Genomic DNA, 25,845 nt, shown 5'->3' with positions numbered 1-25,845 from the left:
ATCACCACCATGACCACCATCAGGACAATCGCCACCATGACCACCATCAGGACCATCACCACCATGACCACCATTAGGACAATGACCACCACCAGGACAATCACCACCATCAGGACAATCACCACCATCGGGACAGTCACCACCATGACCACCATTAGGACAATGACCACCACCAGGACAACCACCACCATTAGGACAATCACCACCATCACCACCATCAGGACAGTCACCACCATGACCACCATCGCTATCACCATAACTAACCCCACCACCACCACCAATGCATATACATTCACCACAACACCACCACCACCTTTATCACCACATCATCATCAAACCATCCTTACCACCACCACCATCAGTACAATCACCCACCATTACCCCCACCGCATCACACCATCCTCACCTCTGCATCACTGCTCAGTCGGTTTTGCAGTTGGCTCCTCTGGCAGGAGGTGGCCCATCACCATTTACCTCTGTGTGGGAATGAGGTGGGATTTGACGAGAATCTGCCAAAGGGTTCATTCAATGAAATGCAGAAGCTTGTTGGAGTGTGTAGTTGATAGATGTTATTCTCCTTAGAAGGGGTCAACCCTCAACATGCAGTGATGGCCTCAGACTGTTTGGCCATATATGCTGAGGAATTGTTGCAGCAGTGACAGCATAGTTTTAGAATAGAAATCCAATGTATGGGGCTGAACATATTGTTGCTTTCCATGATGTAAATAACTAAGTCAGTTTGATTACTATTACATGTGTGGACACCGGGCTTTATGAATTTATTGAGTGTGTAACTGAAACAGGAATCAGAGGTTAGTTTTATCCACAAAGATTAATACAGATTGTTGAAAAAAACAAACAACAAAACTGTAGATGCTATTGTTTTTTTTTTTTTTTAAAACACCTTCTGTGTGAATTTGACCATCTTTAGATTGTGTTGTCTTTTGTTGTCTGTGTGTGAATTGTGGAACAGAATAGAATCAGTCTGTCAGGTCTATCTGGGTGGTTGTGTGTGCGTGTGTGTGCGTGTGCGTGTCCTGTTACATACAGGAAGTTGAAGAGCTGAAACGATCAGTGGCATGTATCAGAACATGTTGGACACTGTTGTGCTCAGCAAATGTTGTGATGGGGTCCGGAATCCCATATCCAGTAGCTACGCTACCTTCAATACCCACAGTGCTATAGAAAAACAAGTTCTCTCCCATTTTTAAAAATGTGGTACTGAAGTATCAGTTCTCATGACATCCCTACATGTGAGTGTAACTTCATGTTAAAGTAAATTAAATGTATACATCTCAGACAGAATTACACAGAATTACACAGTGCCTCACATTATTATGTCACCTCCACACAGTCACAGCCAATGAGAGAATAAAGTCAAACCTAGTGAGAGGGGTGAAGGGAGTTAATGTCTTTATATGAGCTAGGACACAGGAGAGACACCAGATGAACGAGGAGTGACAGACTGGGATTGCTGCCTATTTATGTCCCTGATTGGCCACACACTGAAGAGAGCCACACATTGAAACTAAGTGTTCAGGTCTGTGTCTGTGTGTGATTCCAGCGAGTTGGTAAAATCAAACAGTTCCTACTTTTACCTATCTATTTTATACTGATCACAAAACATGTTTCTATGCTGAATACTGAAAATAATCCTGAACAAGGGCCTTTTTAGAAATGAGACATATTTACAACCTCAGAAGGAACCAGTGGGCTCAGAGCTGAGAGTCTCACACAGGAGATCCAGGCTAACACCTTCACTGCAGATTTGTTGATCTAAGACATACATCAGGTGCTCTTTGTGGGTACCTCGCCCTGTGCTCATTAGACAGTGTTACCAAGTGTGGACTTCGCTGTAGGCAGTGTCTGTAGAGAAATGACTGCCATATTCATACAAAATAAGCATATGATGGTATTGTTGTCTCTCTGTGCTTCTCTGTCCTCCACAAAGAAGGCCAAGGCCAGCTTCCTGAGGTGGGCGGAGACACAAGCAGATCAAAATGGCCTCCTCACATTGTCCAGGACCTCCCTGAGGATGGTGTCCTTTTCTGAGCTCCATGATGGTCCTTTGCTGCCTGACGGCTCTCTGGCCCTGGTCACTGACTCCTCAGAGTCCCAGAGCTGGGCGCAGTTCAGTATGGAGACCTACAGCAAGAACCTAAAGACCAGTCTGCTGGGGCACGCCCTGCTGTACGCTGAGATCGCCACATCGACCATGGACCTGCTGGAAGGGTAACACACGGTCCTCTGAGTGTCTCTGATGTTTGAAAGGCACCGTGAGGCCGGCAGCAGGGTGTTTTCGTAGACATGCACATCAGAGCAGTCAAGACCACAACAGTTGTGACTGCTGTGACGTGCACAGGCTAACCTGCTGTAACCTTACACACACCTTTCACCACCGGAAAACACAGTGACCTGCAGCCACTCTCATAAACTACAGCAGCTCACTTATAATACCAGGGCCCGATGTGATCATAACTCAGGTCAAGAGTCTGATGTCATCGGAGAAGACCACGGTGCTGAAACCCTCTGTTTACTGTTCCTCCCAGTAACACACCTTTAGTTTCATCACTACACAGAAAAACTCATGAAACAGTGAAAGTGTCCTCAGGTTCACGAGTTCAACCTGGAGGAATAAATATTTTCATGTGGTCTCTGTGCTTGTTTTGCGCCTGTCCTCGGAGCTTTGAGTGTGTTGACCAGAGTAACAGTCTACACTTTACACTAGTATTAATGATGCAGTTTATTTAAAACGCATAGTCAACCCAGAGGGTAGTTGTGATGTCATGACGTGCTGGTTGCTTGTCAGTCTCTCTGTAATTTTGTGAACGTGCTCACTCTCTCCTCCAGCTTTCCTTTCACCTGTGCTGTTCATCTCGTCTCTGAAGCTCTTCAGTCTCTGAACATTAAAAGCAGGTGGTGTCTGAGGGTCTGCAGCTCTGAGTGACTGTAACTGCCCCTTGTTGATTTTGCTTTCACTAAGCCATTTGATTTTGTATTTCAACACTTGCCTGACACTCTGGGCCAATCAGCTTACAGGACACCAAGAGCACCAGAGCCTGAGACACACCACACCCTATCTGTGGATCTGTCACCTTTCAAACCACATGTGAGTTTTAGGTTAGTGCATTATTGTTTCTTCCTCCAGCTCTCAGATGCACTGAGAGATAAAATGTGTGAGAGAACTTTCATGCAGTGATATGACAGAGTAGGTTCTGAAGAAAAACAGTTAGCATCTGACTTTTCAACACACACACATGTTGTGTGTGTTGTGTTTGAAGAGTCACAAGCATCCACACAAACGTGTGTTGATGAATGAAGATAGTGCACAGCCCTGCACACGCACACACACACACACACACACACACACACACACACACCACTGGGGGAGTCTCATACACACCACTTCCAGAACAAACAAGAAAGTACTGCACAATAGAAATACACTTAAAATCAGTCTAGTCATCTCACACTCACAACAGATAATCATCTAAATGTGTTGGTGTTTGGTGCAGCAGAACACTGCTGGCTTCAGTGTGGGTGCGTGGGTGCGTGCGTGCGTGTGTGTGTAGGCACACATTGGGGTGGAGAGTAGGGCTGGAACTAATTTAATGCCTTAGTGACCTCACTGCAGCAAGTCAAGTTGCACCTAATAGACTTCTTTGTCCGCAGCCACACATGTGAGCAGAAGTGGCTGTGGAGCAGGTCGATCAGGCAGCAGGTGGGAGCAATTAAAACTGTCATAAAGTTTGAAAAATGGATTGTGGAGCAGCACTGAGCTGATTGGAACAGACAGTGTTGTCATTAAGGTTATACAAAAACTAAAGCAGGGTGAGTGAGTGTTGCTGCAGTTTGATTTCACTGCTAATGTTTGAGTTTCCAGATGTCCCTCTGGAGCAGCCTTGATTAATGTTATTATTAAGGAATTCCTCTTTCATTTCTTCAGTATTTGTGTTCATTGAGTATTCATTGGGCTGTGATACTGGATCTTTTCAGGAAAAACCAACCTTTTAGGTAGAACTGAAAACAGCTTTAGAGAAATGCTCGGGTGAGCTGCTCTGGTGTTTCAGTCTTCATATCATGGCAGGAGAACATTTACTTTTCTGTGCATGGTTACACACTAACTACGTACCCTGTTAGACAACACTCATTTAGCTTGTACTTGGACTCCACCTGGATTAAAGGGACACATAAGGTTTCTGGTTCTGATGAATGCTCCCCAGCCTGTGGAAACAGCTGGATACTGTCCTCTGTGGCTCCAGAGGAGCTTTGTCCACATTGAGTCATTTGAGTCCTTTACAGCAGCGGTCCCCAACCTTTTTTGCGCCACGGACCGGTTTCATGAAAGATAATATTTTAATGGACTGGCCTTCAAGGTGTGGGGGATAAATACCACGAAATAAAATGATACGAACGGCATAAAAACCAATATAAAGTGCATAAAAATACAACTTACCATAACACTGAATCAGTGGAAGCCCTGAGCTTGTATCTCTGCAAACAGATGGTCCCATCTAGGGGTAATGGGAGACAATGACACCTGTGTTCTTTTATGTCCAGTCCACTCCGTAATTTTGATTTGGTTGCTGTCATTGCAGAAAACCCCGCTTCACAAAGGTAGGATGTTTGAAATGGAAGCAGGGATTTCAGTGCTTTTGTGGCAATAGTTGTTGTCTCAAACATACTTTTAAGGCCACCGTCATTTTGTTTTACTCATCTTGGCTAACTTGTGGGCTCAATTTTTGGGGTAACAGATCACGTGACCAGGACAAGCTTAGGTGTAACTGGGTGTAACTGGCAGAGAAGGATGTGATTGGGAGAGAATCCGGTCATTTTTCAAAATAAAACATCTTTCAGACTCCAATAATAAATAAAATGGAAATAATACAAGTTATTTATTCTTTCTGTGCGGCCTGGTACCAAATGACCGGTCCGTGGCCCGGTGGTTGGGGACATCTTCAGGTTTAACCAGTCTGTCTGTCATTGGTCTCTGCACAACTGTTCTCCTGTGGTTCAGTGTTGTTCTGTGTTTGATTTAAGTTTAATCGTAGTCTCCATTGACAATAAAAATCTGTGAACCTCTGAGGAAGTTTGGACCAGTCGTCCTGAGAGCTGCCTCGGCTCGGCGAGTCTAAGATGTCTAGTTTGAGCGGCTCTCTGAGCTCAGTCCACAGAAGCTCTACTTGATTCAGGTCTGGGCTCTGACTGGACCACTCCAGAGATGTGAACCAGCTCCAATGATTCGAATTTGATCCAATTCAAAAATTCATGTGCAGGAAGCCATAACGAATGCATGGTTTCTGTGTGTACTCATCATTTATGCATCTGACCCCTGGTGCAGTGTAACTCCTGACTCCAGTCAGCTTCTGTTCATGTCGTTAGTCCAGGCTTCATACGCTGTTTCAGATACACAGAGAATGTCTGGATGATATTTCCAGTGTGGACCAGAACAACACAATGATTTGTGAGTTATTAGTTAAAGTAGATTGTGTTTGTCCTTAACTGTAAATTAGATCTGATCATATTTGAAGTAATATTTATACAGAGATGCAGATAATTCACAGACCTTCCTTTGCTGCTGTGGGCCTGGGCACCGAGGCTACAGGAGCCTGTTGTTTCTGTAGAGGTTAGTTAATGTGAGGCTGAAACAGTCGACTCTGCAGTATCACTGCTTCCTGTGCTCTACTTCAAAGCAGAAGCAGCAGTCACTGCTCACTAAAACACTACAACACCATTAACTGTCTGGATTAGCTAGAATAAATATGAAATATGAACAGCGACCAGTCGATGTTGGTCTGGGCAGCTCCACTGTCAACATCCTGTCAACAGAGTTCTCATTGAATAAAAGAAACATCTCTGTGCTAATGTTACAGTCAGATTAGATTAGTTGCTAGGGAAGCACTGCCTCCATGTTTACTCCCAGCTGTTCTGTTGGAGCTGAATTATTAATAATTATTATTAATTATTATGAATTATTTGCCTTCCAGTGATAGTGTTATTGATACTTAATGTCAGACACCGTCACTGAAGTGTGAGACGCTGCTCGTCAGTGGAACAGTTCCAGCAGCTCAGTTGGAGCAGCAGAGTGACGTTATCATCCACAGATGTCCGTCTTTACCTGCTGATCTGAGGGTGAGTCTGTGATGCAGGCGTAACGTCTCTGCTCTGGGTGACAGACGGTGTAGATGAACAGCTTCACCTGGTCCTGTCACTGACACCAGCTCCTCTTACAATAACATCACAGGACAGTGGTCCAGGTTTACCTTTGACCTCTTAGCTCTGCAGTTGATCTGCTTAGGGCCGACCTGAGAGCCCAGTGGTTTCCACACGTGGTGGAGCAGCGAGTCCCTGCTGGCCGCACCATTCGCTGGATGTCACACAGAAATATTCAAGTAAGCTCTTCTTTTATTCAGCAGTAACTAGATGTTTACAGGCTACAATTAAAATATACACACAATGTCAGACACACAACAACACATCTCACACACACAACAGCAAGAAATGTGTGTCAGGCAAATTTTTCAGTAAAATACAGAGAGTGAAACTTCTGACAGTGTCTGATGGGCAGAGTTTTACTTTCCGCTGAGACGTGAATATTCAGACACAACAAGAGTGGAGTTACAATCCTCCACACTCATTGTTGTTTTGAGAAATAGGGTTATATGGTTAATCAAATAAGCAAACAACCAACACATGATGAGTTCCAGATGATTAGAGTGCCTTGAAATGACAATGGCTGGGCTCCTCTTATGTCCCAGGGTAAATAGAGCATTGAGACAGGCTCTAACGGGCAGAGAGGGGCCAGGTCTGAAGGGGCCTGCGGGTCAGCGCTGCCTGAAATTGAGGTGCTCAGGGAAACACAGGTTGAGCCACTGAGTGCAGAGCCTTGAAGCTGAGGCTGAATGGTCAGCACACTGTGTGTTTGCTGAGGGTATTAATGCTTTGTGTGGCTGGGGGCAGTTAATCAGAGGCAGTAGTGAGAGAGTGTTGTCACAGGGTCTCACTAAACCAGACTCTCAGAGCAGTGAGGCTCTGTCATCTGCATCGGTCCAACAGCTGCTGCGTTTGACTGCTATTAGATTCATTATCAAAGGAATAGTCAGTCATTTTAGTGTGAAGGCACTTTATGTATTTACAGACTGGAAACAGGCAGAACACAGTCTGACTCACTAATGTTTCATCTGTGGAAACATTAGAGACAAATTCACTGCTCAAAATACTGAATCATTATTATTAGAAGTATCCAGTTACACTAATATTGGCCATTGGTCACAGGACTCATGATCTCAATGTTAAATTGCTTAGTTTTGAACTTTGGCTTCTTTATAAAAAAAAAAAAAAATTTTTGAAAAAGATCCAAAAGTCTCTGCTGTACTTCTGCTGCTACAACAGTCAACTGCATCAACATAAGTACACAATACAAACACAGTAAGAAACAACACACTTGTGTACTAGTATACATACTATGGTTTCTTTAGGTTTCATTTCTGTCTGATCAACAGAGTCTGATTTTTTCCTAAATAATTAAAACTGGATTCAATGATGTTCTCAGTCAGCCCCCTCTGTCGGCTGTAATATGTTTTGCTGAAATTTCACATGGTTCCTTCACATTCACTGTGAAACGTAACCAAGATGACCAGGACCCCACCACACGCCCACGACTCATCAGTTATTTATCTGACAAGTAACTTGAGGATTACTGAAGGAAAAAGTTGAAGTGGTTTGGACATCTGTGATGTTTGATTTCTCAAATGGTGACAGAACTCTTTTTTTTCCTGCACAAAGTTGCACAAATGAATCAAAATAGTTGTTTTCATATTTGCCACTTGAAAGAGGGACAGACAGCGTCTGTCTAAAGCTCCGGCAACTGAACACATGATGAGCCGTGGTACTGAGACATGTACAACATGTTAAAATTAAGATTTAACTAAATGATGATAATGAATTACTTTTATTATCATCTGTCAAATATTTAGTGAATCATCGTCATAAAAATATGAAAAATGCCTGTCAAAGTCTTAAACACATCCAGAATAGTCTAATTTGTTGAACCACAAGTCCAAAACTCAAATATATTAATCATATACATACATTGTAAAACTTCAATTAGTAGCCTGGGCTTTTATTTGGGACAGGACAGGCCTCTAATTCTTTCCACACAAAACACACAGCACAGTGAAGATCAGAAATACTATCAAATTAATTATGTAAACCAGTATGAATATTACTCGTATAAATATTACCAGGCTATCAAATAACATATTATTAATCATTCAATTGATCCAGATCTGAGAGACAGCGCATCTAGGCCAAACCCATGCACAGAGAGAGAGAGGGAAAGAAGGGATGGAAACCAGCGGTTACCATAGTTATTTAAACCTTTATTTGCATCAGCAAATTTGATAACTGACAGTTAAAATTTCATGTTGTTCCTCCTTCTCTTTTCCACCATGGTTTTTAAACATGAGCATTGTTCACTCTTGTGACAGAACATCGGAAGAACCGGCTGTCTAATTAAGACCTGCGTTTATTTGACAAAACGTGCAGCCACATCGGGACAGTAAATTTTAAACAGACAATAGAAGGGACCCAGCATTTCATTGAGACTAGCCAGTTAGCCATATTATTTTGTGGTAGTCCACAAATATTTTCGGCCCATACAGCACACACACAAACACACACACACACAGACACATGCGTTGAGATGACTCTCGTCACTTATCAGTAAACTGTAGTAACTGTTGTGACGCTGTGTGACAGAGCTGGTCCGTCTCTGCTGGAGGTGGTGAGTCAGTGCTGAGCCCTGTGAGTATGAACAGGAGACTGTTTCCATATTCATACACAGAATAATAAACAAAGAAAGATGTTTGTGTGGATTTCAACTCACGATCATGTACCCTCGGTGGTTAACATCTGCTGTCATCAGTCAGTGTTTTCCTTAGAGCTGATTCTGTGTGTGTGTGTGTGTGTGTGAGAGTGAGTGAGAGAGAACAGGCTGTTGTGTTAAGGACAGGTAACAGTGTGGACGTGTTTATTTGTGAACGCGTTGGGAGAAGAGACTGTAGCTATTTTCTAACACCACTTGGCTGCTGCTGAGAACATAATGATTCTTTTCCTGCTCTGCTGAACTTAATCCCTGCGCCTGGAGCAACACTTCCTACTTGTTGACTTTTTCTTCTAAGAGCTTCAGGCCTCAACATGAAAACTCAAAGGCCCACTTTTACTTCTGAGTCTCTCTCCTGCTTCTCTCCCTCAGATCAGAGTTCCCTACCAGCAGCAGCAGTGGATGTAAATGTAATTCTGATTATTTTCCCTTCTCTCAGGCTGATACAGGTTCTGTCTTCCAGGCCGTCTGCACATGTGGAAAGTATTTTTGGCATTTCTTTTTTTTTTTTTGTCAGGTTCTTCCATTGTTATGAAATTGCAGCTTCTATGACTGAGTCTTTATTAGGTTTAAACAGTCATATTTCAGTGCCTGCTCACAAACAGATAGTGCACAGTTACTGCAGTGCAACACCTTCGCACTAATCTGAATAGAAAAACAACCTTAACAAGGGACTCTTCTGCTCAAAGCTGTTCCAGTTGTTTGGCTAAAGCCCTGGCGTCCTCGTTTGTTTTCACAAGCAATCCAATATCCAAGCTGAGACTGTATGGAATTAGAGCCTGTTTCCTGTGAAAAACACAAACCACAGGACATACATGGGGGTTTGGTGCGAGAAAATGAATTCCTCACAACCGTGGCAACAGGTTCGACCATAAAAATCAAATTGGCCCAATTGGCCCTGCATGCTCCACCTGCAATTATAAAAGATTGTAAGCAGATGCCTAAACGTCTTCATTTCTTATTCTGGGGAACATATGGCGCAGTGTTCACGTGAACTTTTATATCCAGTGGAAGGTATGTTATACTCCAGAGCCCTGAACCCTTCCCTGTGTTGGAGTCACCAACTCGGGGAAGTCATGCGGGGTCCAGAGGTTTTCATTTCAGCTTCATCAAGTCTGGTCCAACCTGCCGGCAGCAGTTTCATCTGTTCACATCCACAGATGACATTTTCAAGTACAACAAACCAACAGCTGCATTTTTACAGCCTGAAACAAACACACCTCAGAACCTCTATCAGCCTAAATCACCTGAAAGACTGGTGATTCTTTTTAACCACAACTTGATTATTGTTACAGGTTTCACCAGGGAGGTTTTCACCTGTCTTTGTTTGTTTGTTTGTTTGTTTGTTTTACACAAAAAAAATCTGAGCTGATTTGCAACAGATTTGTGGAGGGAGGGGACCAGGGCTCCAGGGACGACACTTTTTGGGGCAGATCCAGGAATGTTTGCTGACTTTCCTAAACATTTCTCAGGAAATAACATTTGGATTCTGATGTACAAAATCAGACATATTAATGGTGTCACATCTCTGACTTTTTATAGTTAGTTTTAGATCCAGATAATAATCCAGATAATTACAAAAACAGGAATATGTAGCAGTAAAAGTGGGTCTTCATTAATCTTCAGGTCCTGCTGTTTAGAGGAGTCCTGAATCAATAGTATTGTGCTGACAATGTACATATTCTACATTTATTTACACCAATTATTATATTACGCAAATACAGAAAACACTCTCTGCTTCCTTAAGTGATTTTTTTAAATAATAGAATCAGTCAGAATTTTACTTGCAAAACCAGAAACCAGAGGCTGCTGCACACAGTGTGCTCACACACACACACACACACACACCTCTCCAGTAGTTTAAACTGACTAACATGGTGACAGCCCCATGGTGTGAAAATATTCATTTAAAAGTCAGTGTTATGTTTTAACAGAGTAAACAGTGATGACTTTAGCTGCTAATGAGCTGTCACTCAAATTAAACAAACTAATGTTAGCCTCAACATGCTAATATTAGCCTAGATAAGATAGAGTGTGGGAATCAAGCAAGAACAGGTTTTGGCTTTTTTGTGCACATAATGACATAAGCTATAGTGCTAATGTTGCTAGCGGTACATGATAGGTTTCAGAGTGCTGCATTAGAGGGAGATCATGTAAAGCTGAGGAGTCACTGAGGGTCTGAATGAGCTGAGCCTCTGTGGTCATAAACAACAATGTCAGTCAGTTATTACAAAGAGCTTGTTTTTACCTGATGGCTCAGTGAGAGATGCACACTCAGTTGTCAGATTATTAGGAACATGTAGCTAAAACTGAGTCAGGCTAATACAACAGTGCTGCAGTGACTCCTCCTTCATCAAGGTTAAAGTCAGTTGGTTCACCTGTGTGATCATGTTGGCGGCTCTGTTATTTAGCAAACCCTCATTGATCTAAACCGGTTGGACAAAATAATAGAAACACCTATTAGCATAACACAGTACAACTTAATCAACACTTCTGATCCAGTTTCAACACAAACTGAATGATCTGACCCTCATGAGGGCGGATTTATTGGGGTTTTAGCGAGGTTGATTAACTGACAAATGAGTGCAGTTGCAAAAAAAAGGGAAATACATCTCAGGTGTTTAATACCTGAAAATAGAAGAAAATCTGACTGACCTTTCATCTATGTACCAACTTCAGATGTGTCCACACAATGAGCCCGGCTGCTTAATGAACTAATGAGACTCATTATGGTGAATGTTGCATCCTGCCGCAGGATACAGGGACCACTGTTCAGTACAGTCGCATCACTGTGACATAAACCTGAACCGATTCTGATCACTTCACTAGAAGCTGAAGTTACAACACAGTTTTCCTATACAGTGAATTCATGTACAGTTTCCCAAACAAACAGGTAACTGTCAAAAATATGAACATTTCTCTCCCACATCTGCTAAAAACTGAAATCCATAAATCTCTCTGATGGTTTACATCAAATCAACGTCTAACTGCAGATGTGATTCTCCCTCTGTTTGTGAGTCTTTGTCACAGCGGAATTGAAATTTCCTTTGATGAGACTACTTCATGTGAAATTTGCAACCTCAATCATCAGAGTCTGTGACATCAGAAAGGGGAGGAGCTATAACTTTAGTTTTAGCTTTAGCCAGAAAACAGAAAGTGAACCCTGCAGGTGTGCAGTCAGTGTAATGGCTGATTTTGTATTGTTATCCAGACCCAGTGGCAGACCTGGTCCAGACAGGCTGTTAGCACAGCAAGGTCATTCATTGGTGGCTCAGCTGCTCTGTGGTAATGGAGCAGCCCTCTCTTATTGATCACTTCCAATAGTGCTATTTGGAAATGATAATTTCTGCTGCTTCTCAGTAAATAGGATTAGATCAATTAATCACATTTACAGATTAGTTGCTCCTTGCTTATTGATCATCCCTTTTGATGCTGCTGAATGATCAATGCAAACACACTTATGCACAGCAAATCCTGTTTCAAAAATGAGCATCGATGGCAAAAATAATCTTTTAATCTGAGATATTTTGATCTGGGGAGTGAGAGGGTTTCCCAGGGAGAATGGTGGGGGAGATAAATGGCTTTCAGAGAAATTATATCTTAAGTGACCACGTCAGATCCAGCGTTTGGTTAGTTAGATTATGTATATGTTAGGAAATGTCTGAGTACTGGTTCAGTATCTGTCAGTAAAAGTAAGCGACAGGCAGCCTCTGTTAGACTGACTCAGGTGAGACGGCTGCTGGGAGGATACAGCCCTGTGTTCTTTGTGCTGTGGCCTTTACCTGTGTGTGAGAAGGACGTGCCTCCTCCTCCTCCTCTCTCACAGATGACTCGGTTGGAGGGTGTTTATCCTCCTGTCATGCCGTATCTGGGAGGGCGACCCCTTTGGTTTAGTTGCCACCTGAAACAAAGGGTCCTGAGCAGGGATTTAGAGCCCTGGCGGGACAACGGTTCCTCTCTCTGTCTGTCAGAGATGCTACTTTGTCTTTGTTCTAGTCTTGTTGGAATGAGGACATGACACCACACATTTCCTCTGTCTGGTTTTTTATCACCTGCCTTCCCCTTCCTCCTGTTGCACCCTTTCGCTACAACTCAGGGAAACAGCCAGTAGATTCATCAACTGAAAATTCATCAGCAGGTACTGAGATAATCCAGGAATCCTTTTAGCTACAAAAAATGTCCCGTCCTCAGACCATGAAGCGACAAACTGAAACATAACTGTGAGTCAAGTGTCCTGATTACACTCACTGACCAACTCAGAGTATGTGAAGATTTGCTGCTCCTGTGTGTAGATCATGTAACTGTGTGTTACAGTCGTCTGCTGGTGTTGAGATAATGAAGTGAAGTAACCTTCCGTCCATCACTGGCTCCTGCAGTGGAAAACCCCTCTGCTGACTCCCTCCTTCGTCCACAGCACCGGGCTTTTGAGACAAAACAGACGATGGGCAGAGTTATTTTCTGAGCAGTGAGGAATTATTACCCATAATTATTTCAGCCTCGGCTCCACGGTGTGAGTCTTTCACTCACGCCAGAGAAAACGCGTGTGTGAATGTAAAAAATGTGACTGAAGCCAAATGTGCAGAGCTTTCTGCTGCACTGAGCTCGGCTGTGCTGCATCTCCATCTTCTTGATGGAGTTTGACTCCGAGTTGTTTCGGCACTTTTGTTCTCATTCAGATCAGGTAACTTTTCTCCTGATTCTGTCGGCTCATTGGTAACGTCAGTAAAACCTGATTTTATCTGTAAGTGACTTCCACACCTTTAACTGCAGCAATCACTGGCTGGTGCTTTCATTAGTTCAGTGAATGAATTAAAGTTTATCCCGTGAGTAACTCGATGACAGGCTAAAGTTAAACTCTCTGTATTAGTTCATGAGGTGAAGGAGTTTCTCATACATATTGTAACATATCAGTAATTTCAATTGATCAGCTCCATTGTTCTGAAATCATCTCATATTTGGATGAATATAAAGAATAAAGCAGGTCAGTGGAGTTTATTTCAATGTGCCAAATACATTTAGATCAAATAGTCATCGTCTGCTGCTGTGTAGATTTATTTTAGTTAGCTTGATGAATAGCAGCCTCTCTTTGCACTGTGGACATTAGCTTTGTCAGAGTTCAGCTCATTAAATCTTAGCCTGGCTTTCAGCCTGAAGTGAGCTCCCATTAGGACTCTCATTCTTTATTTGAACAGAAATAAAGTGAGTGATGGTCCTGCTGTTAGTCCCTGTCTCAGCACTTCCTGTTGTCCACTGGTTCCCACTTGCTGAGCATTTTCCAGGAACCACTCACTAACAGTGGGCAGTTCCTGGCTCTGCTCTCACTTCTTCATGCAGCGGATCCACGTTGACATAACGGCATCACATCGTCACTGCATGCATACTTTTTACTTGTGTTTTGGAAGCGATTGCATTTGAACTCAACAGGCATGTGTCTCCACACACAGACTGATCGGGTGTGAGTGGGAAAACACTTTCCATTTACACATCATGTAGTGTGTGTCCATGTGTAGTGCCCCTCACTCATTTGCTGTTTTAGTTTACTGTGTGGTATCAGGAGTCCTCTGATGTCACAGTACAACTACAATCAATAATAAAAAAGCTGTTCACATTGTTTCTTGTGGTTCGTGGTCTTGTGGAGATGTTTTCAGGCTGACGTCCTTCCCGCTCAGGCTGCCCCGCTGGAGGTGACTGCTCTTCGTCAGCACAGCCTCAGGAGCAGCACATGTTGGCAGCTGCTGCTGTAGAAAATGTTCAGCTTCTCTCCCTACAGGTTTCACTTGCCTTCAGACAAACTGGCTGACAAATAGCAAGTTATCGAATAACCACAGCACCATGTGAACGTTAAGGCAGGTCTGAAAACAAACAGCAGCTGCTCATGTGAAGCCTGCAACAGATTTAGTTTCCTGTAATGATTCATACTGGCCGTTCATGATGGGCTTTGTCAACCTGAGTGAACCAAATCAATGAAGCAGTTATCAGTTTAGTATCACTCCCAGGAGAGTGTTTCCTTGTTGAGGCTGTTGAGGCTTGACTTGTCTAAGTGAAGCTGAAGTCTCAGGTCGTTTCTGATCTGTCAGTCTGGTACTTAACCTGCCTGAGGATGAATAAAGTCAAGCATTTCACATCAAACGTCCCTGAGCTCCGGGTCCTGATTGAGCCGTCAGTCTGACTGTGGGGCTCCCTCACTCTGGGGCTGCGTCTAAGCTGATTTATCTCTGAGCAGCTTTGCATCACAATAGTAGGAAGGCTCTGCTCTCACAGTCTTTGTTCTCTAACCAATGGAGGCCAGTTGCACTTGGGTCAGTGGATCAGTTTTAATTACGTTTGGAGATGAGAGAATGTGCAAATATTTTTTCTTTGGTTTCCAGTAGTAACGGCCCCAGTTCTCAGATCAGCTGTTCTAACATGTTGACCGACACACTGGGTTAATAATGACAACCTGCACAACTGTGCGTTAAACTAAAACCTGCTTCAGCGATGGCCAAAGCAACAAAGAAGCTTCCCTCAGAATCATTTTGATAAAAGACTTCCTGCTCTGTCTCTGCGCAGTTTCATAAAACCTGCAGATTATTTTCTTTTTTATTTGTGGGATCATTAAAATGAAAATCACATTTGACCAAAGCCGAGTGTTACATCCTCAGTTACCTTCATTTGTCCAACCTACAGTTCAAACCCCACAGATATTCTGATTACACAGAGAAGCAGCAGAAATGAGCTGGTTATCAAAACAATGGTCAGTTCATCAACTAATGAACGAACCAGCAAATCATTTCAGCTCCAGAGGTAATGGAGCTGATTACACAGCTGGACAGGACAGTGTTGTTGAATGTGATTGAACAACAGTTGTGAAGCGATTTTTTTTTTTTTTTTTTTTTTTTTTTACTGGAATTGAATTTATAGATCTATATGGATTATAGTTATATAGTGATATGTAAGTTTTCTATGTGAATGAGTGAACAGTGAAAATATGTTTGAGTACCGTGGCTGAGAGAGCCCAACACTGCTGCTTAAAACACACAATGAGACAAAAGTTTAGATCCTGCTGGAGGGCGTGTTCTCAGGTTGTTGGCTAGTGACGGCTCACTCCAGGGAAAGTTACAGGATCCTGAGGTTTGTTTCCCTGTTGATGTAGTAATCACTCTTTTCCTCTCCTTTCAGACTGGCTCTGCACTTACCAAAGGATGTGGGTTTAATAGCTGTAGCTGGGAGACAAAGCCAGGGAAGAGGTCAGTCCTCTAGCACACCATAGACCTGCATTCACAGGTCTGCAGATGGTCTCAGTCTTCTGCACCCAGCAAAGTTTCCTCTCACTGTATGCTAAGTGTGCTGTAGGTTCTGGGCACCACTTCTCACTCCTTGTATGTTTGGTGTGTTTGCTGCAGGCCGGGGCAGGAACTCCTGGCTCAGCCCTCTGGGTTGTGCCATGTTCACGGTGAGGGTCCAGGTGGAGCTGAGCTCCAGACTCGGACAGAGGATTCCCTTCCTCCAGCATCTGGCTGCTCTGGCAGTGGTGGAGGCTGTTCGCACTCTGCCTGGATACCAGGTATCAGCCCACTCACTGGCACACCCTGGTAGGGTATCAAGATGTATTATTTTAATGACTCGTGATGATTATGATTCCAACCTTCATCAGGACATAGATCTGAGAGTGAAGTGGCCCAATGACATCTACTACAGTAACCTGATGAAGCTCGGGGGAGTGCTGGTGACCTCCACTGTGATTGGATCAACCTTTCATCTGCTCATAGGTAACAACCTCCACCTGTTAGAGCGAATTAACCAATAGCTCTCTCTCGTCTTCACATCACCAGCTCTGGGTTGATGATGACCCCTGATTGTGAGATGGCAGCCGTCGTACTGAACTGTTCTGGGATAAAGAGCTGTGACTCCTAAACCGCTGAAGGTGTTGATGGAGGTTTTTATTGGATCAGTTGTAAGTCATAGAGGACAATCCACTGATGTACCATGGTCCACAAATATCTCCCTGTCCACAAACATTTCCACAAAAATGCAAAACGATCTGCAAATACACACAACCTACTCTGTAAGCAATCATTAAGGTAGTGCTCCACCACCTTCCACCTACTCCATCTGTAAGAAAGTATCATAGTAATCTATTATACCGTCTTTTGTGACACAGTGAAACGCAGCCTCATGTTGTTTGAGAATGACATTATTTCTTGAACATGATGTACTCTGCAGGCTGTGGCTTCAATGTGACAAATAGCAACCCAACAGTGTGCATCAATGACCTGATCCAGCAGTACAACAAACAGCACCACTGCAGTCTGCAGCCACTCAGCTGTGCTCAGCTCATTGCTCGTACCGTCAGCTGTCTGGAGGTCCTCATCAGCAGCTTCCAACATGGAGGCCCAGACGCCGTCCTGCCCACCTACTACAAGAGGTGGCTTCACAGGTGAGCACTGCTAACATGCCCCCGGGCTGTGGACTCTGGTTCACTGGTTCAGAATCAGAACCTCTTCCACAAGGCCACAATCCAACAACATACAGCAGTGGGAGTGGGAGTAAGAACCAGTCCAGGACTTTTTGACCTGGACTAAAACCAAAACCCATCTGGAGACACCATCACATCCAGCCTGTGTCACCTGATGAATGAATGAATTATGATGATTTATAGAACAACACAAGCACATTAAACTGGTTGTTTTTCATTGCTCTTTTCATTTTAAAAGTAGTTAGTAGCTACAGAGCGTGAGACTGGACAGGCAACAGTAAACACAGCAACACACATATTTTCATTTTAGTGGCTTTTCCTCCTTCACTGTGATAATATCCAGTAGATCTGAGCTGGTCACACACAGTAGTGAAATCAGAATGAGAAGAGAGCAGAAAACAAAGCTCCACAACCTTATGCTAAACCCCTGCTAAATAAACCCAGACTCCAGTTGACTCACTGGGAGCTGTACTGGGAGCTGTGGTCCTGATCCCACTCTGTTGTCTGCACATTTACTGCTGAGAGATGCACAACTGATGCTTTTGGATTTTTCTGGATTTTAATGTCTTGTTTTTGAGCCACAGCTTTTCTTTTTATTCACCTTTGTTGTTCAGTCAGCATCGGTGCACTGTGGCCTCACAGTTTCAACAGTAAGAGTGAGTGGGGGGGTGGAGCCACACAGTTCACTGGGTAGGTAGATGTGAGAGAGATGAGGCCTCACAGAGCCACAGTGGGCCATACACACAGCTGTCCATCTGTGGCCCAACAACCACCCGCACACTGGGAATCTTCCCATGTCTGACACACATCAGACATGATGGACAAAAATGGGCAACTGCATTTACCTCCAGCAAGGACGTCATGTTTGTTTGTTTGTTTGTTTGTTTGTTTGTTTGTTTGTTTGTCAGAAGGATTACACAAAAAGTTCTGAACCACTTTGCACCAAATGTGGTGGAGGGGTGGGGGAGGGGCCAGAGAGGAACCCCTTACATTTGGAGGCAGATCCAGGAATCTTTTTAATCACTTGCCTGAACAATATTTCTGCCACTCTCTCAGGAAATAATGTTTGGATGTTGATGTAAAAACTCAGACAGGTTTATGGTGTTGAGCTCAAAGACTTTGTTCAGTTTGGTGCAGATCCAGAAAATGATCCAGATCTGGTCTCTGAGGGGTGAAGCAGTGAAGGTGGTGTGTAGTCTGGGTTTGTAGTGGTGCAGTTTGTAGTTTCCTGAAGCACAACTGTGACAGTTTTTCTCTGTGCTCTGACCGCAGCGGGACCCAGGTGGGTCTGTGGAGTGAGGATGGACCAGAGGCTGAGGTGGTGGGTCTGGACCACAACGGCTTCCTCCAAGTGCACAGCAAGGAGCACGGTGTGGTGTCAGTGGAGCCTGATGGAAACTCCTTTGACATGCTGAAGAACCTGGTGGTCATCAAGCAGCGTTAGGACCAAACTCAACAAACTACTGAAGCATCCCAACTCACTGAACCCGTTATTGAGTCTGTCAGAAAGGTTAATAAATGTTTCCAGCTTTTCAGCCTGATGAACATGTCACTGGTCCAGAGGAAAGTGGCTGAGCGTCCCCTGGCTAACCTGGCTGGGCTAATGTGTGGGGCAATAACTGGGTTTAAAGGCAGCTACATAAAGTGATATCTACACCAGTGATGCGTCACTAGCACATTCACCATTGTGACTGTGACCTGCTGGTTAGGGACCAACCTGTGCTGCTTTCTGGTAGCAATAAACCTTGTACCCATCATCTGAGCATCCAGCCTGATTTCACTGTTGACAGCAGAGATCGTTGCAGCTTTTGCTGTTGCTGATTTTAGCAAAATAAAGATTTCCACAGAAATATATTCTCTTTTCTTTAAACTAGCAGGCTTCTGGTTGATCTGGTCGCAGCAACATCCTGATGATCAAAGGAGAAAATGACATTAATCAAAAAGACAGTTTGTTTCCTGGGAGTGAAATGTCTGTGGATGAAAACCTGCTCAAAGTCTGTGGCTGCTGTCAGTCCAAAGAGAAGGCACCTGAGGTAGTGTTGTATATCATCAGCACACTGAAAGTGAAAGTTGTGGTTATCAGGTGTCAGGTAGTCATGTATGGTCAGTGTGTTAGCTGTAGTAGATCCAGATCAGCGCAGGTTTGAAGGAAGCAGCAGGAACTCAGCACAGAAGCAGAGTGATGAGCTGCTGTGTTCACGGTCAGCAGGAAAAAAGTTTGAAACACTTTTAAAGGGAACAATCCTTTCTCAATTCTCAATGAAGAAAACATTTAAACAGACATTGGATTGTTCTGGTGGGCGTCTATTAAAAGTGTCTAAAACAGTTTTTTTCTGCTGACCCTGAACACATCAGCTCATCGCTCTGTAAGTGTGTTGTGTCCCTGCTGCCTCTCCTAACTGGCAGCTGATCTGAATGTGGAGGTCACACACTGACTGTACATGACTACGTCACACAACCCCACGTCACATAATCACAACTATGGCTTTAATATAAAGCAGCAGATTTCAAACTACAGCCTCAGTAATAAAGTCACAGTGACCTGAAAACCTCTGAAAACTCAACATTGTTATAGTCCAGGCCAAAAGTATTTGGACACATTTAGTAGCTGAGTGTTTTCTTTGAAGCCCACATTTTGGCCTCCATCTCCCAGAGTTCTTTATACATTGATGTTCATCTTATCACATTAAAGCTCAGTGCAGGATCCATTATTTTATTTCAAGTGAAGTGAGGCACACAGCACGTGTGACTGTCCAAATTCTTACTGTTGATTAATCTGTGTTGGTGATCCTCCAGCCACCTGACAGGTGTGGCAGATCCAGATGTTGATTACACAACAGGATTACTGCACAGGTGTGACCTGGGCTGGTCACAATAAAAGGCCACACATGTAGTTTAATCACACAAAGCCACAGATGTTGCACATTTTGAGGGAGCGTGCAGTCGTCACGCTGAATGTCTCCACAGTCGTTTCTCAGGGTGGTCGTAGGATTTCTGCACAAACTGTCAGAAACGTCTGAGGGAAGCGCGTCATCCTCTCTCGTCTTCACCTGATCTCATCACAAACACAGACGCATCCTGGTTTTCACTGAAAACTGGGGGTATGGATTGGCAGCTACAGACAATGAACACTGGTGCATTTTGTTCATATGAAATAGGCTACTGTGATGAAATCCTGAGGAAATGTTTTTCTCTCCCATAGTTTGTGCTTCTCCTCTCTCTCCCTCTCTCTGTCCTCATTCTGCAGGTCTCTCTGCCTCGGGAGCAGCAGGATCCAGATCCACCACTACTCATCATTACTATTAACCACTGTTACCTGTCATTATTATTGATAACACCATTACCTACACAGCTGTTCCTGGTCTCTCTCTCTCTCTCTCTCTTTTCTCCTCTCTCCTCCCCCCACCCCCCCTTTTTTATCTCCTCCTAAACCCAACCGGTCGAGGCAGACCCCCCCACCCTGAGCCCAGTTCTGTTGGAGGTTTCTTCCTGTTAAAGGGAGTTTTTCCTCCCCCCCGTCGCCAAGCGCTTGCTCTTTGTGAGAACTGTTGGGTTTTCTCTATAACAAAGTAAGGTCTTGACCTTACCCTGTAAAGTGCCTTGAGATAATGTATATTATGATTTGGCGCTATACAAATAAAATTGAATTGAATTGAATTGAATTGCCTCATGATAATGCACAGTCCCATGTTGGGAGGATCAGTACCAATGACGCCACTGAACAGGAGCTGGCTACAGGCAACAACCTGATCTTCTGTGCAGAGGACGTGTGTCACAGGAAGTAAATGGTCCTCACACCAGATTCTGATTCACGACCCCAAAAAATGCAAATCTGTAGCTCAGGTGAAACCAACAGTTCAGTGTCTGATAAATGTCTGTCTCTAAAATACATCTTGACATTTTAATGTGGCTTTTTATTGAGACCAGCCCAGGTCACATCTGTGCACTAAAGCAGCTGTTCAATCAGCATCTGGATATGCCATACCTGTCAGGTGGATGGATGATCCTGGCAGAGGAGGAGTGCTCGCAAACACAGATTTAAACACATGTGCAAAAAACATTTGAGACAGAGGCCTTTTGTGTGTTTAGATCAAGTCTTTTTATTTCAACTCATGAAAAAAGGGAGGAAAATATTTAATTATATTTCTGTTCAGTGTAAAGGCAGGAGGTATCACTTTCAGACCCCAGCCAAAGTTAAAACTCTGTCACTGATTTCCAGTGTGCAGACGACATTGATAAAGAAAAAACACCATGTACACTGTCATTTAATTTATTTCACAGAAAAAGAATACACAATAAAAAGCATACAAACATCATACTGGGTGAAAATGGAGACCCCCTCCAAATAAGCTTCAGAAGCTTGTGAATAGGGGCCCAGCTACAGCAGACCACTGATCCTCAGACTGGACTGACACCTCCTGTCATATCATGTAATGTACCCAGCCAATCGATCTAGATCTGGACCAGCCCAAACTTTCTGATCAGTAGGTATATGCTCTGAATCCAGATGTTTGCCCAGGAAAGACAGCTGTCAAAGTCATAACCATAAGAACTGACTGCATTGAGACCTGCTGGTTCTCAAGATATACAGTTGTGTTCAAAATAATAGCAGTCAAACATCACTGACCAGATCAATCACTGTTTTTGGTAGAAATTACATTTCTATATGGCAAATAATTTACTAGTAGGTGTAGTGGAGTAATCGAAAACCCACAGACCCATGAGTCATGACATGCATGCTGCTGATTCTGTGCAATTGAATCATTAATTGAAAGGGGCGTGTTCAAAATAATAGCAGTGTGGAGTTCAATTAGTGAGATCATTCATTCTTTGAAAAAACAGGTGTCAAACAGGTGGCCCTTATATAAGGACGAAGGCAGCAAATGTTGTATATGCCGGTTATAGTGCATTTCTCTCTAAAAATCTGAGTAAAATGGGTTGTTCCAGACATTGTTCAGAAGAACAGCATACTTTGGTTAAAAAGTTGATTGGAGAGGGGAAAACATATAAGGAGGTGCAGAAAATGATAGGCTGCTCAGCTAAAATGATTTCAAATGCTTTAAAATGGCAACCAAAACCAGAAAGACGTGGAAGGAAGCAGAAAACTACCATTCGAATGGATCAAAGAATAGCCAAAATGGCAAAGACTCAGCCAATGATCAGCTCCAGGGTGATCAAAGAAGGTCTGAAGTTACCTATGAGTACTGTAACAATTAGAAGGCAAGAAGCCCATTGTTGAGAAAACGACATGTGCTGAAGAGGTTACAATTTGCCAAAGAACACATTGACTGGCCTAAAGAGAAAAGGCGCAACATTTTGTGGACTGATGAAAGTAAAATTGTTCTTTTTGGGTCTAGGGGCCGCAGACAGTTTTGTCAAATGACCCCCAAATACTGAATTCAAGCCACAGTACACTGTGAAGACTGTGAAGTATGGCAGCACAAGCATCATGATATGGGGATGTTTCATATACTATGGTGTCAGGCCTATTTATCGCATAACAGGGACCACGGATCAGTTTGAATAGATCAAAATACTTGAAGAGGTCATGTTGCCTTATGCCAAAGAGGAATTGCCCTTAAAATGGGTGTTTCAGCAATTGTGGAATGTGGTCCAATCGTCCTGGGCTGGAATACCTGTTCACAGGTTCCAGAAGTTGATCGATGCAATGCAACACAGATGTGAAGCAGTTCTCAGAAACAGTGGTTACACAACTAAATATTAGTTCAGTGATTCACAGGAAAGCTAAATCTTCAAGAATTTTTCAGTTTATACAGTAAATGTTTGAGTTTGTAAAGAAAAATGCAGACACTGCTATTTTTTTGAACAGCCTCATATTCCTCTTTCTTCACTTTCTGTAAAGTAATAACACATTAGATACATTTTTCTTCATGTTTTGATTTGGAATAGAATGTGCAGTGTTCCCAGTGCATTTGCGTGTATGGAAATAAAAGCTATTATAAGGATTTTTCACTTTTTTAAACACACTGCTATTATTTTGAACACAACTGTATGAACACAGTGGTCACGTGAACAGTGTGAGCAGAGCAGGACCAGGTGAACCACACCTGTGAACTGCTGCTGTTATATGAGGCCGGTCTGTGTAAATGACAGATCCACACAGAAATCACCACAGGACACCCTGTAAAATATTATAGGAAACCAGCTGATCATGTGTCTTCATGCAGAGCTGCTCAGCTGTCAAACATCTAAATGTCACTGGATGTTGTACTGAAGGACAGCAGAGTCCAGAATACATTTAAAATCAGTACATCCACTCTGCCTTGCTATTATTACTGAGCCTGGTGTGTGGCCCCCCGTCACTTCAGCCTGGCAGGGGTAGAGCTGAGCATGAAGGGCAGAGTCAGTGTGGACAGAACCAGCGCTTAGTTTAATACATACTGGGTCTGCACTGGTAAGTACTGCTCCAGGAGGTAGCCAAAGCCGGGTGAATAATCACCACGGGGAGAAGGGGGTTACATCCATCAAGTATCTGAAATATGGAAATTTACCCCCACCCTCACTGACACTAACTGCAGCAACAGGAAACACAGCATCACTAAACTGAGCCACTATAACCAGGTGGTCATTGTGTTGTTGGTAAAAATGCACACAATGCTCATGGTGGGAAATGTGGATGTGGAGCAGAGTCACATGACTCAATATGCAGCTGCTGATTCAACACTCACTGAAAATGCTGACTGACTGACCAATAGGTGATTTTTTGCTTCTATATATATACAGTGCCACATCAAGTGTCTGCATTCACATCAAACCTTGTGTGAAGGACTGGTTGACAAATGGTGTGAAAAGTTAAATATTATGTAAAATACCAAGTCGTGTAATCTGTAAAGATGACATAACTGAGGAGGAAGGACAAGACTCAACCAGAGTGAGGGATCTGTACGGTGTCTGAAATCACAGATCACTATTCACGTGGTTTTACTAAGTGTGTAATGGTTGATAAACATGGAAAAGGCCTGAAAGTGTTCAGTTAAAGGGCAGAAGGATATAATTGAAATATAAAGCGTGTGGGGAAGATGGATTTTTGGACGACAACAAATTGTTTCAGATTTCTAATGTCAGTGTCATGGACAAAGCAGAAGAAGAAATACTGGCCCTGCAACATAGAAATAAGAACCCCTCATGTTTTACCTCCAGAGTCCCACAAGGGACATCCATTTGTTTGGTTATCATTGGCACAAATGGAGTCTGTCTTATGTGGGACCTTCAATGGCTACACAACTTTAATTTAATTTATGCAACATGCACAATGCTGTGTAGTGAATGGAGTAATATCTGTAGGTAAAGATCATTTCACTGAAGTTTTAACCAGGTAAGGCGTAGCCACAGATCACTTTAGCGTTCTTTATGAGTATTTTGTTCAGTTTTGTAAATTCTCAGTTATATGAGATGAGTTTATCTCTGGTCTGATTCCTTGTATAGTAACTGTGTATTTATTGGGAACTGGATTACAGGGTATAAACCAGGATTTAGATGTTATGGGGTAATGTAGTCTGTGGACTCTCCTCTGTTTGTGTCATTTATCATTGAAGTCACCGAACTGTTGTGTCTGTTGTCTGCATCTGGGTCCTCTGTTTTGTTGTCCCGTGCACACCCATGACATAATAATTGGTTTCATGAGGGCTTTATATATTTAAAGAAGGAAAGAGAAAATGACATGACTATTGGAATCAGAAACTGCAAAAACCATATTTGAAAACACATTATACTGTAGTTAAGGTCAAAAAGAAAATCCACTGGTACAATGAATGTAAAGTGTTGAAGTTAAAGTTATTTAAGGTTTATTTTAATGATTCTAAATCATAAAAAAGTGATACCAGAATATTATGATAGTAGAGTATGAAGCATCTGTGGACCCTGCTAATGCTGATGCAGCTACAGCAGAACTCAGCTGTGCCCTGTCAAGAACCAGCTCCTTCCCAGATTGTGGATCCCTGTTAGCTCTACCTCTACCTGGAAGACCGTCAGCAGGAGTCAACATGGCAAAAAGAGTCCCTGCTCCATGTCACATCCCAGGAGCTCCAGCTGGCCAACAGCTGTAATGCCCTGGATGAACAAGACTTCCTCCCACTAAAGAGATACAGTTAGATCCCTCTCATCGGTGGACACTGGACGGGCAATCAGCTGAACTTGCTCCCCATAGGAAGCTTACCTTCCATCCCGGCAGTGTAGAGGAGGAGAGGAAGATGATGGAAGTGTAGAGAAGGAAGATGAAGATGATGGAAGTGTTAAGGAGGAGAGGAAGATGATGGAAGTGTCGAGGAGGAGAGGAAGATGATGGAAGTGTAGAGAAGGAAGATGAAGATGATGGAAGTGTTAAGGAGGAGAGGAAGATGATGGAAGTGTCGAGGAGGAAGATGAAGATGATGGAAGTGTTAAGGAGGAGAGGAAGATGAGGACAGAGTCATCCAGACGGTTTGATGACCGTGTCCCTGCCTCAGTACCAACCTCATGTCTTCTGCTTGAAATCTCAAAGGAGTTT

At 43.2% G+C, this 25,845-nt stretch overlaps 1 protein-coding gene across 4 annotated transcripts in view; it reads left to right on the top strand.

The window, feature by feature from the left end:
- Positions 1-19,189, top strand: part of hlcs (holocarboxylase synthetase (biotin-(proprionyl-CoA-carboxylase (ATP-hydrolysing)) ligase)) — a 37,337-nt gene extending 18,148 nt beyond the window's left edge. For 3 of the 4 annotated variants that reach the window (XM_071460469.1, XM_071460466.1, XM_071460470.1), the window contains 6 exons: positions 1,952-2,232; positions 16,043-16,110; positions 16,267-16,427; positions 16,518-16,632; positions 17,087-17,300; positions 18,612-19,189. In XM_071460469.1, the coding sequence (XP_071316570.1) occupies positions 1,952-2,232; positions 16,043-16,110; positions 16,267-16,427; positions 16,518-16,632; positions 17,087-17,300; positions 18,612-18,783 (1,011 nt within the window). In that variant the 3' untranslated portion in view covers positions 18,784-19,189. The remainder of the gene's footprint in view (positions 1-1,951; positions 2,233-16,042; positions 16,111-16,266; positions 16,428-16,517; positions 16,633-17,086; positions 17,301-18,611) is intronic. The other variant, XM_071460467.1, reaches the window with a different exon arrangement.
- Positions 19,190-25,845: the final 6,656 nt, after the last annotated feature.

The sequence above is a fragment of the Trachinotus anak genome, unplaced genomic scaffold (assembly GCF_046630095.1).
Source record: "Trachinotus anak isolate AG129_WGS33_773 ecotype Australia unplaced genomic scaffold, CSIRO_AGI_Tana_v1 ptg000024l, whole genome shotgun sequence".
In the NCBI taxonomy this organism is placed as follows: Eukaryota; Metazoa; Chordata; class Actinopteri; order Carangiformes; family Carangidae; genus Trachinotus; species Trachinotus anak.
This window is presented reverse-complemented; position numbering and strand designations above follow the sequence as displayed.